The sequence below is a fragment of the Muscardinus avellanarius genome, assembly GCF_963383645.1.
Source record: "Muscardinus avellanarius genome assembly, chromosome: 13".
Classification (NCBI taxonomy): domain Eukaryota; kingdom Metazoa; phylum Chordata; class Mammalia; order Rodentia; family Gliridae; genus Muscardinus; species Muscardinus avellanarius.
In genome coordinates this window covers 74,060,329-74,077,157 of record NC_137799.1, presented here as the reverse complement: position 1 = coordinate 74,077,157, position 16,829 = coordinate 74,060,329, and the positions used below count along the sequence as shown (strand labels likewise).

The window sequence follows — 16,829 nt, the reverse complement described above, 5'->3', positions numbered from 1 at the left end:
TGCAGAGGATTCATTAACATAGACAGATAAGCCTTTAAAGAAATTTTGTTTAAAATCGTAATGAAAAACTATGCCAGATATTTTGTCTTTCTTACTCTTTTACCACCAGAGACCCTACTGGTTATAAAAATATTTGAAATTTTTATTTCTGTTCCCTTGCCACAGAGCACTTTTTGTTCATGATTAGTCAAGGGGGATTTCCTCCAGCCTGAGAAGGTGACCATAAATCTGCCAGCAGGGTCGCTGCAGTGAGCTCTGCAGCCTACCTCAAGTGTGGATTGTATTTGGCTGGGCCGTGGATGGCCAACCCTGCCCTGGCTCATCAGATGGTGCATCCTACTTACCAGCTCTCCCTTCCTGCCTCCAGGAGACAATGATGGACCACCCTCTGAGGACCATTTCCTACATCGCAGACATTGGAAACATCGTTGTGCTGATGGCCCGCCGACGGATGCCCCGCTCCAACTCCCAGGAGAACGTGGAGGCCTCCCATCCATCACAAGACGGGAAACGGCAGTACAAGATGATCTGCCATGTCTTCGAGTCTGAGGACGTAAGAGTGGCTTCCCCTGGGCTCCCACGGGGTGACCTGAAAAGCTGTGGGAGACCACATTTGCTTGATTTCCCAGGTTTTGATTTAGTTGAATTCATCACGTACTTGTTTATTAAGTGCCTACTATGAGCCAGGCACTGCTGTAGAGCTAGGGATAGAAGGCTGAATAAAATATACAAGGTACTCGTCCTGTGGGTTGAAGGGAGACAGAAAATAACTAGGTAAAATACTTGATGTCAAATTACGAAGTAAGGAATGTTTTATAGAGAAATAAAGTGGAAAAGTACAGGGCCAGAGCTATTTCACATAGTGTGATCCACAAAGTCCTCTTTTAGGGAGGTGACTGCTGGGAAAGAGGGGTACAGAAGAAAAGGAAAGTGGCCACCTGCTGGACTCGCAGAGAGGAAGAGTGGAACAGTGGGTCAGACCCAAATTGCAAGTCTCTCTGGCACCTGGGGCACGTGGAAGGGGCAGTTCTTAGTGGTACACAGCGGTCCTGTGGGCCACAGGAAAGTTAGCCACCACAGGGCAGGAGCATCACCCACTCAGCCCCAGGTCCCCAACACCAGCTCCACTCCTCACACAGCTGGGTTCCTGAGCCTCAAGTCTCTGGGTGAAGGAGCTCAGCAGAGAAAGTTTGAAACAGATCATTCTTTCATTTGGCCTCCTTTCCGGGTGTCCCTAGAACTGCTGGCAAGGCCACCAGGCTTTAAACTGCACCAGCACCTGGGCTGCTCCCAGGCACCCACCATCCCGGGGCCCTGGTGGTCCCGGGAAGCTCGCTTCCAGGCAGGGCAGCGGGCCCATGGTGGTTTTAATTGCACAGCCCACCCCACTACACACAGGGCCATGGAGCACACTCACTTTCCCTGTGCCCCAGAGGAATAGCTCTGTCCTCAGATGGAACAGAGAGCCCTCTCCACCAAAAGAAAATTGTCCAACCTTCTGCAGCCAAGTGTTCAGCTAGCTACAGTAATTTCCCTCCTGCAAGAAGTTGGGAGTCAGAGGAAACCCTCCTTTTCTACGGGGAGCCAGCACTGTGTGACTGCACCGTAGCTAGGAGGAGACACTGACACTGTCACCATCTTCACCGATTCTCTAGAAAGCAGCCCCCAGACAAGGTTGCTGAGAAGTCAGGGGCCTCACAAGGCGTCTCCCTGCCATCTTCCTCTTTCTTCCTGCCATTCTTTAAGAATGAGGCTGGGCATGCACACTGGGAAAAAGTTTCAGAAGGTTCTTAGTTCAAGAGTGAAAGTTGAGAATCTTTAGGCTCCTGTGCCTTTCGGGGAGTGCCCTGTTTGCCAAGCCCAGGACCCCTGCAGGACCTCGGCCACCATCACCTGGCCTGGAGCTCATAGGAATGGTCTCCCTTCCTTGGGGGCTTGGAGGTTTATCAGGGAAGAATGGAGAAGCAAGAGCGAGGGTAAGAGTGGGCCTGGGACTGCCACACCTTTGCTTCCACCACAGTGTGGACCCAGAACACTGGCTCCAGCACCAGGAGGGCTGAGCTTGAATCCTACTTCCATGAACAAGAGGTCACCCAAGCCTCAGCTCTCTCTCTCCTGTAGATGGTAACACCTCCCTCACCAGGCCACCGTGTGACCGGGAGGCCTCTCACTGAAAGCCCGATGCCTGGCACATGGCCAGTGGTCCATAACCTTGGTAGCAGCGTGTCCACCAGGATCATCCACTCATGACGGCCCGCAAGCCCATAGGCAGTGTTCTTGGGCTTATGGTTTGGACACACCTCTCTGATGCCCCGAGCATCCTGTCTGCAGCAAGACAGAGGGGGCTGGTTCCTGGTGTGACCTGTGGCCTGTGAAGTCACCAGATTCTCTTAAGTGAGAAGAGTTAAGCTTTTCTTTTCCCACAGCCAGACACCAAAAGTCCCATTATTACCATTAATTAGCCACTTTTACCAACAGGTAGGGGAGGTGGGAAAGGAGGAATGGAGGCTAAAACTGTGTTTTTAAAGCATCACTTTAGGGAATTTGGGGTTTGGTTTTATTTTTCCACATATTAGAATTTCACAGAGAGGGTACCACCTTGGGTGGCTGGAGGACCTCTGGATTCAGACCCCAGTGCTACCCCTTTCACTTCCTCACATGTCCCTTGGAACAGTAAATCAGACCCATAAGTCCAAAATCCCCAGTGAAGTAAAAGGGATTTTTGCAGTCAATTGACTGATAAATCTGACTTGAACTGCCCCGAGGCAGTTTTAGGATTTGTCCAGTTTTTCATGAATCCTCAACATTCTGCTATAGCAATATTACTGTGTTCAATTGTAGGGTACTTTCCTGGGCCCTAGGGAGTTATTGTACAATGTCCAGTATGTGCACTCTCTTATCTTTCTAAAATCTGAAAACTTCAGAATTCTGAAACACCACCTCAGGAGTTTCAGACGAGGGGCTTTGGGGACACATCCTAGATTGACAGGAGGATTCATGCGATGGTATTCACCTGCAGTGCAGGCAGTAAGGGGTGCTCAGTTGCTATTAGCTATCTCAATTAATTATGTTGCTTAACTAAGGCAGGCCACAGTGCTCAAAGCCCAGTTCAAGAGAAAGAACAGTGAAAGCCAGGTTCTCATCCTTTGTGCTGTGTGACCTTGAACAAGTTCTTCTGACCCTCGGCTTCTGTCTCCTCACCTGGAAAATGTAGGGTTAGACCAGATCGGGGTGCTCACATCTGTTATACCCAATACAGACTTTTGAAAAATTGTTAGACAAAATAATCCACATGTGGCTACAAGTGTAATATAAACGAGACATATAAAGAAGACAAGCTAAGATAAAATCATAGGACAGTATATAAGTACTTGGTCACGGCCATTCCAGAGTCTGAAATGGTCAAATGCTTACCCATACTTGATTAATAAGTTTGTCTATAAGAAAACACAGTATTCAGAGCAATACTGTAAACATTTTTCTACTTGACATTTAAAATTGAAGGCTAAATAAGAATATGTGTACATAAACACAAGCAGAATCACCATGTACCACACAAGCAGAATCACCATGTACCACAGTGAACACAAGGCTGACGGGGATGTGATTTACGGCAGCTCGGTACCATGAACAGCAGTGATGCGGATGATTCTTCATATTCATGAAGCTGCTCCTGGTCGAGTCTTGGATGAAATGAAGGACCATCTCACCTCAATTCTGTAGCATTATTGTTGAGACATTCAGCGCAGATCTGAGCCACACAATGAAAGCCTTTGCCCTTATCCATAAGTTAGAGTTCAGTCCTGAACACAGACGATTCTTACTAAGTGGGATATTAGCACCATACAGAACACAGAACAGCTTTTCACTGTGTGAGACTGTCCTTGTGTGGCAGGACGTTCGGCATTTCTGACTCTTGTCCGCTGAATGCCAGCAGCTCTTTAATGACCACTGTCATAATCAGAAATGTCCTCAATAATTTTGCAGATGGCCTTTGGTAGGTACTGGTGCCCCTTCCTAGGACTGCTGGCCTAGACATCTAGGGCTCCTCAACTCCAGGAGGACCATAGTGCAGGATATAGGTGTCCCAGGCGTCCACCCACAGTGCTGCCCACTGACCACCCTCTGCTTCTCTAGGCCCAGCTCATCGCACAGTCCATAGGGCAGGCATTCAGCGTGGCGTACCAGGAATTCCTCAGGGCCAACGGGATCAACCCAGAAGACCTCAGCCAGAAGGAGTACAGTGACCTGCTCAATACCCAGGACATGTACAACGATGACCTGATCCACTTCTCCAAGTCAGAAAACTGCAAAGATGTAGGTACTTTGCTGAGGCTCGTTCCCCAGGTGGGGCCGCCTGTAGAAACTGGGAGAACACAAAGTAGCCTTGCTGTGGGGCTAAAGGCAGCAGAGGCAAAGTAACATGGGGCTGCAGGGCATGGTGAAGAGCTTCCGCCCTCTCTGGCTCTCCCTCCTCCTGATGGGGCCCTGTTATTAAGTGCTATTATAAACAGGTATCACAGCACATCCTTTGCTCCCCAGAGTCCCAAGCCCATTTTAAGTGAGTTCAGGAAACACATAGGACCTGAATACTACCATTATAAAGTCCCTACTCTAGGTAAGAGCGTCAAGAAAGTTCAAATATGGTGCCAGTTCAGGTGCTGGTCAAAGCCTTCTACACTTGGCAGAACAGAGTGGACTGCAGGTTGAGACCGTAGAGATCTACTGTGCACCCAGTGCCTCAGGCCAAACCCTCCACGAGTGTCTGGAGGAAGACAGAGCCATCCAAGCTGGTCTGGGAATCATTTAGAATGTTTACAGACAAGCAGAGAACTAAACTGAGTTAAAAGTATGGTTGCCCAAAGGCCAGGAAGTTCCAGATGTGTTTGGGGAATATGGAGGGAGGTGGTTTTTCTGGGACAGAGAGTAGACACAGCGTCCTGAGTCAGTGCTGGAGGGCTCACAAGTACAGATAAAGGGTTTGGACCTTATCGCATAGATAAAAGAACCTTTGACCCACTGGTGTGTGCAGGGGTCTCAGAAGCAGCACCGCCTGGTGTAGGATTCTGGCTCAAGAGGTTTACTGGGAGCCTGCCCTCAGAACAAAGGAACAAGGAGAGCGGATGGTGGGCCCCAGGGGAGGGTGTGGTCTCACTGGACATGAGCTTCTTTGGGACCCAAGGGAAGCACTGGGGCACAGGAGGCAGGACAGACTTGTCCCACCTTGGGGAAAGGGATCCATCAGGTCTCTGTAAACCACGTGGCTCACTGGCCACTGTTGGGCAGGAGGTATATTAGTTTTCTAGGGCTGCTGTAGCAAGGTCCCACGGATTGGGTGGCTTCCACACAGGCATGGACTGTCTCAATTCCAGAGGCTAAAAATGCAAGATCACAGTGTTGATGGGGTCTATTCCTTCTGCAGACCCTGAGGAAAGTGTCTGCCCAGGCCCCTCTCCTTGAGTCCTGGATGGCCGTCTCTCCCTGTGTCTCCACACCTTCCCTCTACATGCTTGTCCCCCCCCCATCCTACTAGATTAGAGCCCATCCCAGTGACCTCACTTTAACTTGAATCCCTCTGGAAAGGTCCTGCCTCCACTCTGAGGCACTGGAGGTGCTGGGGGTTAACACTGCAACATACAAATTTGGGGAGGTTGGGAGGGGCAATTCAACCCACAAAGGGGGGGGCTCCCATTTAGCGAAGGACAATTCTTCAGGAAAGGGGCCAGCTCTGAACTTCAGTACCCACGGAGGGGCACCAGCTGCGAGGGGCTTTGCCAAGCCCTGGTAAACATACACTCTCTGAGATGCTTCCAAAAAGCATCTGACCCCTCTCCCGCATCTCTGCAAACCCGTCCATCCTGCAGGTGCCCAGCTCCTGCCAGCTCCCACAGCACTGACTGTCCAGGATCCGATCTCCTTGTGTGCCCTCTTGACCTTATGGTTATGTGAACTTCGGCATCACTTTTTTTTTCTCTCAACTTTCTCTCTACAGAGCAGTGTTTTTGTATGTTGATTTTTTTTTTAACTCAGAAGTCTTAAATGTTGCAGAGAATTATGAAACATTGTGGAATGGGGGAACCTATGCATAGAATTCTAAACCATTTCTGGAAGCCATACAGGCCACCAAAGCTCCCACCAACAAAGCCTCTTTCCTCTGCCAATAGAGACAACACAGACATTCAAATAAACACCTGAATGGGCTGGCCATGGCGGTGCACACCTGTAATCCCAGCTACTCAGGAGGCTAAGGCAGGAGGATGGCAAGTTTGAGGCCAGCCTGGACAACTTGGGAAAACTTTGTCTCAAAATGAAAGATAAAAAGGGCTGAGGATGTAGCTCAGTGGTAGAACACCACAGGGTCAATCCCCAGTACAAAAAACAAAAACAAAACACTGGTGCCTCTGGTAACATAAAGCAAGGGTAAATGACCAAAAAAAAAAAAAAAATGGCACAGACCTGTGTGGAGTTGTTTCTTAAAGATTGGGGATGTGATCGAATGAGAAGATAGCAAAGCTCGCCCAGGCTGAAGTCTCCAGGGAAGTGTGTATTTTTAGTCAAGACAACAAAGGGGATGGTTTTCATTTTTACCACTACCCCTCTTGGTTACTGATTCTGGCTTTTTGTGTTTTTCTCCTTTTAGGTTTTCATAGAGAAGCAGAAGGGAGAAATTCTTGGAGTTGTAATCGTGGAGTCCGGCTGGGGATCCATCCTACCAACCGTGATTATTGCCAACATGATGCACGGGGGCCCTGCCGAGAAGTCGGGGAAACTGAACATTGGGGACCAGATTATGTCCATTAATGGCACCAGCCTGGTGGGCCTGCCTCTGTCCACCTGCCAGAGCATCATTAAGGTACCTGAACATGGGAAAAATCTATTTCTGTTGTCCACCTGGAATGACAAGAAGTGTGTCTACCTTCTAGTCATTAGTATTTATGAACATAGTTTAAGTGTCAGGCATAAAGCAAGACATGAGTACAGAAGGCACGGACTTGTGCTCAGGCAGGTTATTGTCAAGTTTCTATTTATACATTCCTCCTCGTTTCCAAGTCACTTTTGATTGGGAGTACTATATCCGGCTCACATAACACAGCACTGACTAATACCATGTCCATTGCAGGTATCACTCAGCCTCAGAAGAATTTTCCTCAGCTCAGTAATACAAAGAGTCCCTTATAGTCAGTCAGTTGTACTTGACGTGATTTACCATCCCTCTTAAGATCCATGGAAACGATAAGCCAGGTGCAGTGGCATGTAAGCCCAGCAACTTTGGAGGCTGAGGCAGGAGGATCACAAGTTCAAGGCCAGCCTGGGCAAGTAAAGCCCTGACTCAAAATAAAAAATAAAAAGGGCTGGAGATATAGCTCATGGTAGAGCACCCTTGGATCCAACCCCCAGTAACACACAACACACACACACACACACACACACACACACACACACACACACACACATCTTGGAAGTGCTGCAGATCTGAGAACCCTGACACAGGCCAGTCCGTCCTTCCCCAGAGCCTGATGGCTAGTTGCCCCAAAAAAAGGAAACACTATTCTCGTTCATCTATTCCTTTTCATACCTGAACATAATCACTGCTTGTTCAACCTGAACTGATACTATTACATAAGGCTAAGAAGAGCTACTTAAAGAAAAATTGAATGTGAACATTTTAGGGGAAGAATTAGATTTTCTTCTTAGCAATGAAGCATCTGTCATCTTTCGAGCACACTTTCTGTGGTTATGTGCTGATCGCATGGCCGGTGTGACCAGAACATTCCTCCTACGGTATCTGTGGACTGCCAGTAGCTCTGTACCGTTAGCCAGAACATAGCTCTGGGAGGAATGGATGAATGAATCCATACAGTAGTCATTCTGAGCAAAGGAAAAGCAGAGGGGCCACCCTCCTCTTCTAGCAGGGGGACGAGGGTGCGGGTGATTGTCTGTGACACGGGGTTGATGCCTTTTTGCTTTCAATGAATAAATTCTCTCTCTCTTGTTGTAATATACAGTCATGTATCACTTTATCACGGGGATACACTCTGAGAAATGCATCCCTAGTTGATCTGGTCACTTTCAAACGTCATAGAGTACTCACATGAACTATGTCAGTCACTTGATGGGGCCTCTGGATACAACCAGGACACATGGTCATTGTGAGATCTTGTGAGGCTCCTGCTGGCGCAAGATGCCATACTGTTTTACAGTGAACCTTTCTATTTAAAAAGAAAAATAAATAGGAGTAAATTAATAATGGTGGAAAGTATAGCATACTAAAGATATGAACCAGTAACACGGTCATCGTTTATCCTCACATCAAGTATTATGCACTATATATAAGTATGCGTGCTATATTTTTATGCAGCTGGCAGTGTAGTAAGTGTGCTTTCACCGCAGCACCACAAACACGTGAGGAATGATGAGTTCTGCTGTGTTAGGACAGCTACAGTGTCACTAGGCAACAGGAATTTTTTAGCGCTTCTGTAATCTTATGGGACCACCGTCAGAAAAGCAGTCTGTGATTGGCTAAGATATTATTATGCGGCACGTGACTCTACACTAACAATTAAGATTAGAGAATCCACTCTGAACGTGGATATTCACTCACATGTTTAATTGGGTCTCGTCAGGTGCCAAGCTGAGCCATGGAGAAGCTAGAATGACAATACACACGTGGAGGATAATTATATCATTGAAAAGGTTCAGTGGACCCTGATAGCAACATAGAGCTAAAAGGCTTCCAGCATTTAGAGGAGGGAAAGTTTTACAGTGATGTTTCAGGTGACCTTGAAGGAGTAAAACCTAGGTTGGTAGCAAAGAAGGACAGTGGCCTTCAGGCATCTGCTTAAATTGACAACAGGGGGCTGCATTGAATCATGGAGACGGTTCTGCCCTGGTGTTGCCATGGTGATGTGGAAAGGTGAGGAGTTGCCAGGGGAGGGAGGCAGCATCGTTCACATCAGCACCTCCCTCTCCCCAGCAAGCAAATTACTTATTCAGCGCCTTATGTGCATGTGTAAATATCACAAGGAGCCATGCAGCCAAGAGACATGGCAGTGCACGCCCCATCTGGGGGCCCAATCTAGCAAGAAAAGCAACAGGAAAGACGCTGTCATGATCCAGGGCAGCGTGTCTGGCACTGTCCTGGGTCCGCCTGGATTCGCTCACTGAACTCTCATGGCAACCTGCTGAGGGGCAGGTACTATTCTTTCACACGTTGCACAGGTTAGGAAACTGAGGCACAGAAAAGTGATCATACAGCTGTTTGTTGGTGGAACCAGAACACTCATCCATGTGGATAACCTACTTCCAATAGAGTCTGACCCAGGCTAGACCAAGTCCAGACCCTCCACTTGGGATGATGTCACACAGCTTAGAAGGCCGGGGGACTGTTGCAGTTATTACTGCCTGGGAAAAGGTGCTACAGGCATTCAGTGATGCTGCCACACAAGCTACAGTGCACAGGACAGCCTCACAGCAAAGAATTCCCCAGCCCCACATGGATACAGTGCCCAGGGTAAGAAACCATGCGGGAGGCTGGTGGAGATGCAGGAGAGAGTAGTCGTGAGAGCAAGGCTGGTACAGGCAGGTGTGTGAGGTGTTGATCTGAGTTTAGAAAGGTTTAAGAAGGGCGAGGAAAGAGGTGTTTAAGAAGGGTGAGGAAAGAGGTGTTTTAGACGGAATGTGTCCCTCCAAAATGTTGAAGGCCTAACACCCAGGTGATGGTATCAGCAGGCGGGGTCTTTAGGAAGTGTTTAGATCACGAGGGTGGAGCCTCCTCAGTGAGATCTCTGCCATCATGAAAAGGGCCCCAGAGCCCTCTGGCTCTCTCTCCATGTGAGGAGATAAAAAGTCGGCAGTCTGCAGGCTTGAGAGGCCTCACCAGAGCCTGCCCTTGCTGCACCCTGGCCTCACGCGTCACACCTCAAAGCTGTGAGAAGTAACTTTTATTGTCTATAAGCCACCAGGTCTCTGGTTCTGTGTTATAGTAGCCCAAGCTAACTGAGACATGGTGACAGTGGAGATGGGGCTGAGAAGGTAGAAGCAGGGCTTCCTTAGCAGGAAGCCTCCATGTCAGTGCTCACCCTCCTCCTCTCAGGATAGACCACAGGGGCCGGCTGGCCCTGGCCCACCAGCGCCATCTGAGACTCCGATGGCACAGATGACCTGCTCATGGCCTCCAACTCTCCACACCTCCCTTCCATCTGAAGGACACAGACCCCAGGAGGAGGCTGAAAGGGCAGCCTGGGCCTCTGCTGCCCACAAGGCCTCATCTTCTGTCCCACAGATCAGCACAGTGGAAAGCAAGCTTGCTGGAGCAGATAAACAGAGCTGCCGAGCAGCCTCCTGAGGGGAAGGGTTTGCTTGAGTAGCTGGACTTTAATGTCTGTAAGTGGAGTCTCTGGAATCACAAAATTAAAAGGCCTTGCTGTGATAAAAGAGACATAACTGCTGATGATGGAGAGAGAAGACCGCTGCCTCCGTGGCCTTCCTCAGCAGAGAAGCACTTAGCAGGCGGCCCCGGGTAGACTCGGCCGAGCTTTCCCAGGGCGCCACACGCACATCTGTGTTGAAGAGAAGAATGAGACGACCCAGCTGTGGGGAAGTTTACCACTGATAACAGCTGGAATTGCCAGTACCAAATGCAGACCGACTTTCAGTGCTTATTGCTCTTTTAAATTCTCCACATAACACCTCCATTTTGCCTGCACCTGGACAGATGAGAGCCCTAGCGCCGCCACCCTGCCGGCCACCGAAGGGCAGTGTCTGGGCTGGAGGCTCGGTGTTGCTGTCCCTTTCAGTGTGTCCCCGTGCTCTCTAAGTGACTTTGGTCAGCAGCTCACCTCCTGATGAGTCATCGCTTCTCAAACTGAGGCAGATCACCCGAGGGTCTTGTGCAAATGCAGGTCCTGGCTCATCAGAGCTCAGCTCCGCGGGGTTCTGCACGTTTGGCAAGCCCCCAGGGTGGTGCCGTCGCCGGTCTTTGGGCCATACTTTGGGGAACAGGAGTCTGAAGCGATGTTTTCTGCATCTCGCCACTTTAATGTAGGTTGACCCTGTTGCCTCCAATTACAGGATATAGAATACGTTTCTAGAGTAGAGTTAGAGATCCTGAATTATCATACTTTTCCCCTAGCTCTTATTTTTCCTATTATAATTGATTCCTAAAGCACAGTTATTCCTAGGTGAAGCATGTCAGCGGCTGTCTGCTCGTGCCGTTGCCTCCACAGTCCTGCCCTCTTCTGCGTTTTTGTTCTTTTTTAAACTGGAGTATAGTCTCTCTTTCCTTCCACAGAATCATCGTGGGTTCTGCTCTCCCGTTGCCATAGAGACCATTCTTGCTTCTCTGCCCTCCTCCTCTCCCTCCCCCCGCCCCTCCCACCACATTTCTTAATTTACTGCACCATTCCACTGTTGTCATGGGGATGGTATGACCGTTTATTTAATTGGCACCTCCAATAAAATGGCAGCTCAGAAATCTAAGCTAATGGGACCCAACTTGAAGCATTGATTAAGACCAGCCAAGCAAATGCAGGGTCTGGTTATTTCAAATTGCCATTTCTCCAAGCCTCATCTTGCAACACATTTACCCCAATCTTGAAATTCTTTCTCTGAGGGGCTGATCAGACTGGCATCTTAAATCAGTTTCACATTAAAAAAAAAAAAAAAAGAGCTCACCAGAGCAATGTGAATTTTTTTAGGTAACACCGAGAAGACATTGCTTCTGTTGCGAGATGTCTCTGTTTTGAACAAGGATACCTAAATAATCCCAATGGCTAATAGATGTAAACATTTAAAGGCTAATAGATGTAAACATTTAAAGCAGGTGGCTCTGTCTGAAGGGCTGTAATTCTAACAGACTCCTGTTTTAGCTCTTGTTTCCCACAAATTCCTGGTCTCACAGTGTATGAGCAGAGAGTCCGCTGGAGGGGTAAGTACAGGAGCTCAAGCCCCTTCTGAGTGTGTTCCACAGCCCTGTCTTAGTTCTGACATCCTGACTTGCCCACCCTTCCCTTGAGCTTTAGGAGGCCTAGAGATGGCCTGCTCCACCCTGTCTCCCGGAGCTAACACATTTCTTGGCAAATTGCAAGTGGCCCATAAATATTTTTGATCGAGTGAATGAGAAAGAGGATGTATGTGTGCATGAAGGAAACAGATGCTAAAGGCGGGGAATCTGAGTCCAAGTCTCACATCGAGAGGACAAACTGGAATCATTCACAGGCAGTGGAGAGCCGGGGAACGAGAGAAGGTGAGGACCAGAAGCCCTAATGGATTCTTGTAGAAAAGTAACTAGAGCCCCAACTCAAGGCTGGAATAAAATGTGAGGACATAGGTGTTTGTGTGTGTGTGTTTCTGTTGTTGTCCTTGGCTGCTTTGTTGAGCAAGCCCAATCATGAAGGACACTCTCCAGTTTTATACATATAGGAGAAAGTCCCATGGGGTTTTAAAGCAGACCGGCGATCGAAGCAGGCTGTGTGTGGACTGGAGTGAGTCAGTATCTCTGAGCTTCAACTTCCTCTTCTACAAAATGAGACCATTGCAGCTGCCAGATTGATGGGGAACATTAAATGACAGCTCCAGCGACTGCAGACGGGGGCTGGGCAAGCGCCAGTGCTGAGTGACAGGTGGTGCCATTGCAGTCCAGCTGGTTTCCTGATCGCGGTGGATTTCAGCACAGCAGTGACCCCCGGGTTGTTCACACATGCTGGGGACATGGTGACAGCTGGCCAGCAGTCAGGCTTTGCCATAACTGAGCCAACCGTACACACACACACACACACACACACACACACACACACTCAAAGCTTTCGACCCCCTCCCAAAACTTACTGGTACGCACTCTGATGCAATGCACGAGCCGCCAGTGTGAGGAATAAATTGCCATCTTTAAGTCTAATCACCTCTTGGAAAAACTGTCACCTGTGCAGAGGGCCAGTGTCTGCCGTGGTCATCCATCCCAGTCCTCAAAACTGAGCGTACCTCAGAAGCACCTGGAAGACATGCTGACAGACTCTTGGGCCCTGGGTTTTCTGATGTGGTAGTTCTGGAGTAACACACAAATCTGTGCTTCTAACAAATTCCAAGTGGCGCTGGGCTGCTGTCATGGTTTGGAGAACCACCAAGCCTCGTAAGCCAGATAACAGGGGCAGAAGGGCCCCCAGCTACCCATGGATCTGATGCATATTGTAGTTACTTAGAATCAAAGGCCACGTCGCCCTCTCCTGGCACTCAGCAGCAATCCTGCCTCCAGTTCTGTCTGCGCTGACGTTGTCTAACCGGGTTTCACCTCTGCTCCACGAGGTGCTTGTGAGGTAGGCAGAGGCCTGCAGCAGTCCACAGTCCTAAACCTGACCTCATTGAGTCTTGGACTAGGCAGGCTTCATGGCCATGACTGCACCCCATCCTCTATAAAATGTGAGTCCTCACCAACACAGAAAAATGTTCAGTGCTGGCAAGGGTGACTCAAGTCAGGAGTGACTGCGGAAGTTATAGATTGCTGTTTAGAGACTGCAAGGGGATAGTCGCCTTCCATGCAGACCTTTTATGGATTTGCCATCCATCTTCCAGGCTGCTCCCTGCACCTCACTTGCAGTGGACACAAATAGGGCCCCTGGTGAACTGATCCAGAACTGTCCTGGCGGATGCCATAAACTTACATACATAAAGCCCACCTTATCCCTGAATCCCCGCCTTTCCCCTGGTGTAGAGGTTCCTACCCACCCAAGCACCACCTGTTAGGAACAGCCCCCCTTCACCCTGGCCCTTTGGAGGAGAGAGGACTGAGTGTCCAATCTCCCCTGCCTCAGCCCTGGAGCAGGCCAGGGGACAGGAGTAGCAGGGCCTGAAGCCACAGCAGTACGGTCCGTTGACCCCAACATACAAACAATAGCATCTTCTCTGCACACCATAAGTTAAGGCACGCTGGGAGTGTCTGCTTGAGGCAGTTCAAAGTACACACTGAAGCGCCCAGTAGTGTGGCGAGACGGAAAGCTGGAGGGGGCATTTATCTCAGGGAGAAGCTGGTGAGGGGAGGGACGGCCTCAGGAGGGACAGTGTGGCTTTGTGCTGGTGTTCTGAAGCATGAGGTCCTGCATAGGGCAGCTCCTATCAATGCCCGGAGCGTGACCAGAGAGCAGGAGTCAGCTTGAGCTCCACCTAGACTGCGGGGGTGGTGCAGGAGGCTGCACACAGCTCCAAACCTGGTTTCCTTCTCTTCTTCAAAGACCAGCTTTTCTTCCACACTTTCTTCTGAAGTCGAGGGAGGGCGTGTGATAAGGGCCATGAAACCACACTCCTCGTGTCTGACTTCTCCTTCCTTCTTTCCCAGCACCCCTCCCCAGGGTCCCAGGAGACACTCTGATTTTGGCTCCAGCTGCTGTGGGAGTGTCTATAGGTCACAGAAACCCCAGCAGGCTGAGAGAAAGGGAAGAGGGGCCTCAGAGACCAGAGGAAACAGGCTGCCTCCTCCAAAAGATGCCCTTTGTTAGGAGTCGCTGTGGAGTCTGCCTTGTAGAGAAAAGTCCCTCCCCACATGTTTCTCTCCTGGACAGAGAGAGAGCCTCCCTTGCCTTTCAAGTACAAAAGCACGCGTGACACTTTCCTGCAGCTGCACCTTTTCAGGTCCCGTGAACATTCTCTTAAGCGCAGACACTGTCCATAGGTCAAAAAGGCTCCATGGGAACCCCACGGTGTCCTCCCTGGGTGATAAGCCCCCAGGGACAGGAAGGGACCAGCGAGGCGCTTGCAGCCTTAGACATGGGGACTTTGGAAGAGCTGCGGGGCCACTGCTACCGTGGACGCTGTCTGCTTTTATTTGTTCTGTCTGCCTCAGTGGTTGCCATATCCACTGCGCCTTGTTCATGTTTTTAAGGGCTTAAAGAATCAGTCCCGAGTCAAGCTGAACATCGTGAGATGTCCTCCGGTGACCACCGTGTTAATCAGAAGACCAGACCTTCGCTACCAGCTGGGCTTCAGCGTCCAGAATGGAATTGTAAGTATACCTTCCTCCACACCCTTCCCAAAAGGTTGACACATAAAAAATATAGTGATGCTTGACTCTTCATTTTTCAGCCAGTCCATTCCCCAAAAATGCCCATCCAAGGAATCCTCTATAGGAAGGTGTTTTATGGGCAGAGAATTCTGTGCCCAAGCCTTCCCAGAGCTCTGATCCTCAGAGCTGAGTCTGTGTGATGGGCTGGTTGACCACTTGCAGCCATCCGGAGAGCTTGGGCTGTCCCCATGCAGGACTGCCCATGCTGGGATGACAGGTGTCCCACAGCTGTGCACGGAGGCCCTGAAATCCCAAACCCCAAGCCCCAGGCAGTGGGAGCCGCTCACTGGGCTCTGTGGTCCTCAGGTAGCCCAGGGTGTAGCCCTGGCTGGGACCCCCGCCCAGTGGCTGCTGTGCATGGATGTATTTATCCTGTTCACCTTTTTAACCTGAACTAGCATTTGATGATAAAGTCAGTTCTTTGTCTTTCATAATACAATCTCATGTTGTTTTCCTCTGTGTGTGGGGTGTGTGTGTGTGTGTGTGTGTGTACAGGGATTGAACCTAGCAGCTCTACCTCTTAGCTACACCTCCAGAACTATTTTATTTTTTTATTTTGAAATAAAATCTCAATAAGTTACTGCAGGTTGGCCTCAAACCTGCTGGCTTCTCCCCTCCAATGAGCCCTTCTTTGGAACACAAAGTAGCATTCCAGTGCTACCTTGGCTCCTACTTACACAGGCTGCTGGCTTTAAATAGCTCCACTTTGAGCTTTCTTGTGACTTTAGGAATAATACTAGCCTGTGCTTCACAGGCTGGCTGACTGAGACACTGGGACCACTGACAGGCCCGGACAGTTCTTGTACTTGGGCCCAGTGGATTAACTTTTCCCAGTTAATCCCACCAAATGTGCTTAGAAGACTTAACTCTTAGATTCAACCTGCCAGGAAATCCAACAAGACTCTACATTCTCTGTGCAAACTGCATGAATGAGCTGGCCATCTGGGCCTGCAGAAATGGTTTCTTGTAGGGAAGGATTAAAAAAAAAAAAAAACACTAAGAGATTTAAATGCCCTAAGCCTTCATATCAGCTTCTCCAAAATGTGCATGCCAGGGAGAAAGTCTTCGGTACACTGTGCAGTTCTGAGACGCAGTTCTGCCCACAAGGTGTTAACTCGGTGTTTGCCTGACAGATCTGCAGCCTCATGCGAGGGGGCATAGCTGAGCGAGGAGGCGTCCGTGTGGGACACCGGATCATTGAGATCAACGGGCAGAGTGTCGTGGCCACCCCCCATGAGAAGATCGTCCACATCCTCTCCAATGCAGTGGGGGAGGTAGGAGGGAGGCCTGGGCTGGAGGGCCTGAGGGTGCCATCTGATGCCCTCCCATCGCACTGGGCTTGACCCCGAAAGACCTTCTAGAAACTTCCCCGGGTGCCTTACCCCCTCCCCGCCCTGGCCCTGCTTGATAACCTCACCTGTCCACCTCACGGCAAACAATGAGCCCTTGAGGAAGGTCGAGAGCGCCTCCTTGCTGGAAAGCCAGATCCCTTGCACCTCCTCTTCCAGGATTACCTGCTCCTTTCTCTTCCTCACTCAGAACCTTATTGCTTTTGTGGCTGCCAGAGTTCCTCCATCTTTCCCAGTTAACCCACCCAATGTGCTTGAAGTCTGGACCCTTAGAGTCTCATCCATACAGGGCACCTGACGTCCTGGCTGCAGCGCCACGGCTGATTGGCTGCTGCTCCCTCACTGCCAGGGGAGGAAAAGAGCAGTTAGCGCCCCGTGTCTCTCCTTCCGATTGAAGAATTCTTGGGTTCTTGGTCTTTCTTTCTTTCTTTTTT

General features: G+C 49.7%; 1 protein-coding gene across 1 annotated transcript in view; it reads left to right on the top strand.

Moving 5' to 3' along the window:
- Positions 1 to 16,829, top strand: part of APBA1 (amyloid beta precursor protein binding family A member 1) — a gene marked incomplete at both ends in the record, with an annotated part of 71,477 nt that overhangs the window by 54,138 nt on the left and 510 nt on the right. Inside the window, 5 exons of the mRNA XM_080708845.1 lie at positions 368 to 553; positions 4,138 to 4,317; positions 6,641 to 6,853; positions 14,867 to 14,986; positions 16,180 to 16,320. Of these exons, the coding sequence (XP_080564971.1) occupies positions 368 to 553; positions 4,138 to 4,317; positions 6,641 to 6,853; positions 14,867 to 14,986; positions 16,180 to 16,320 (840 nt within the window). The remainder of the gene's footprint in view (positions 1 to 367; positions 554 to 4,137; positions 4,318 to 6,640; positions 6,854 to 14,866; positions 14,987 to 16,179; positions 16,321 to 16,829) is intronic.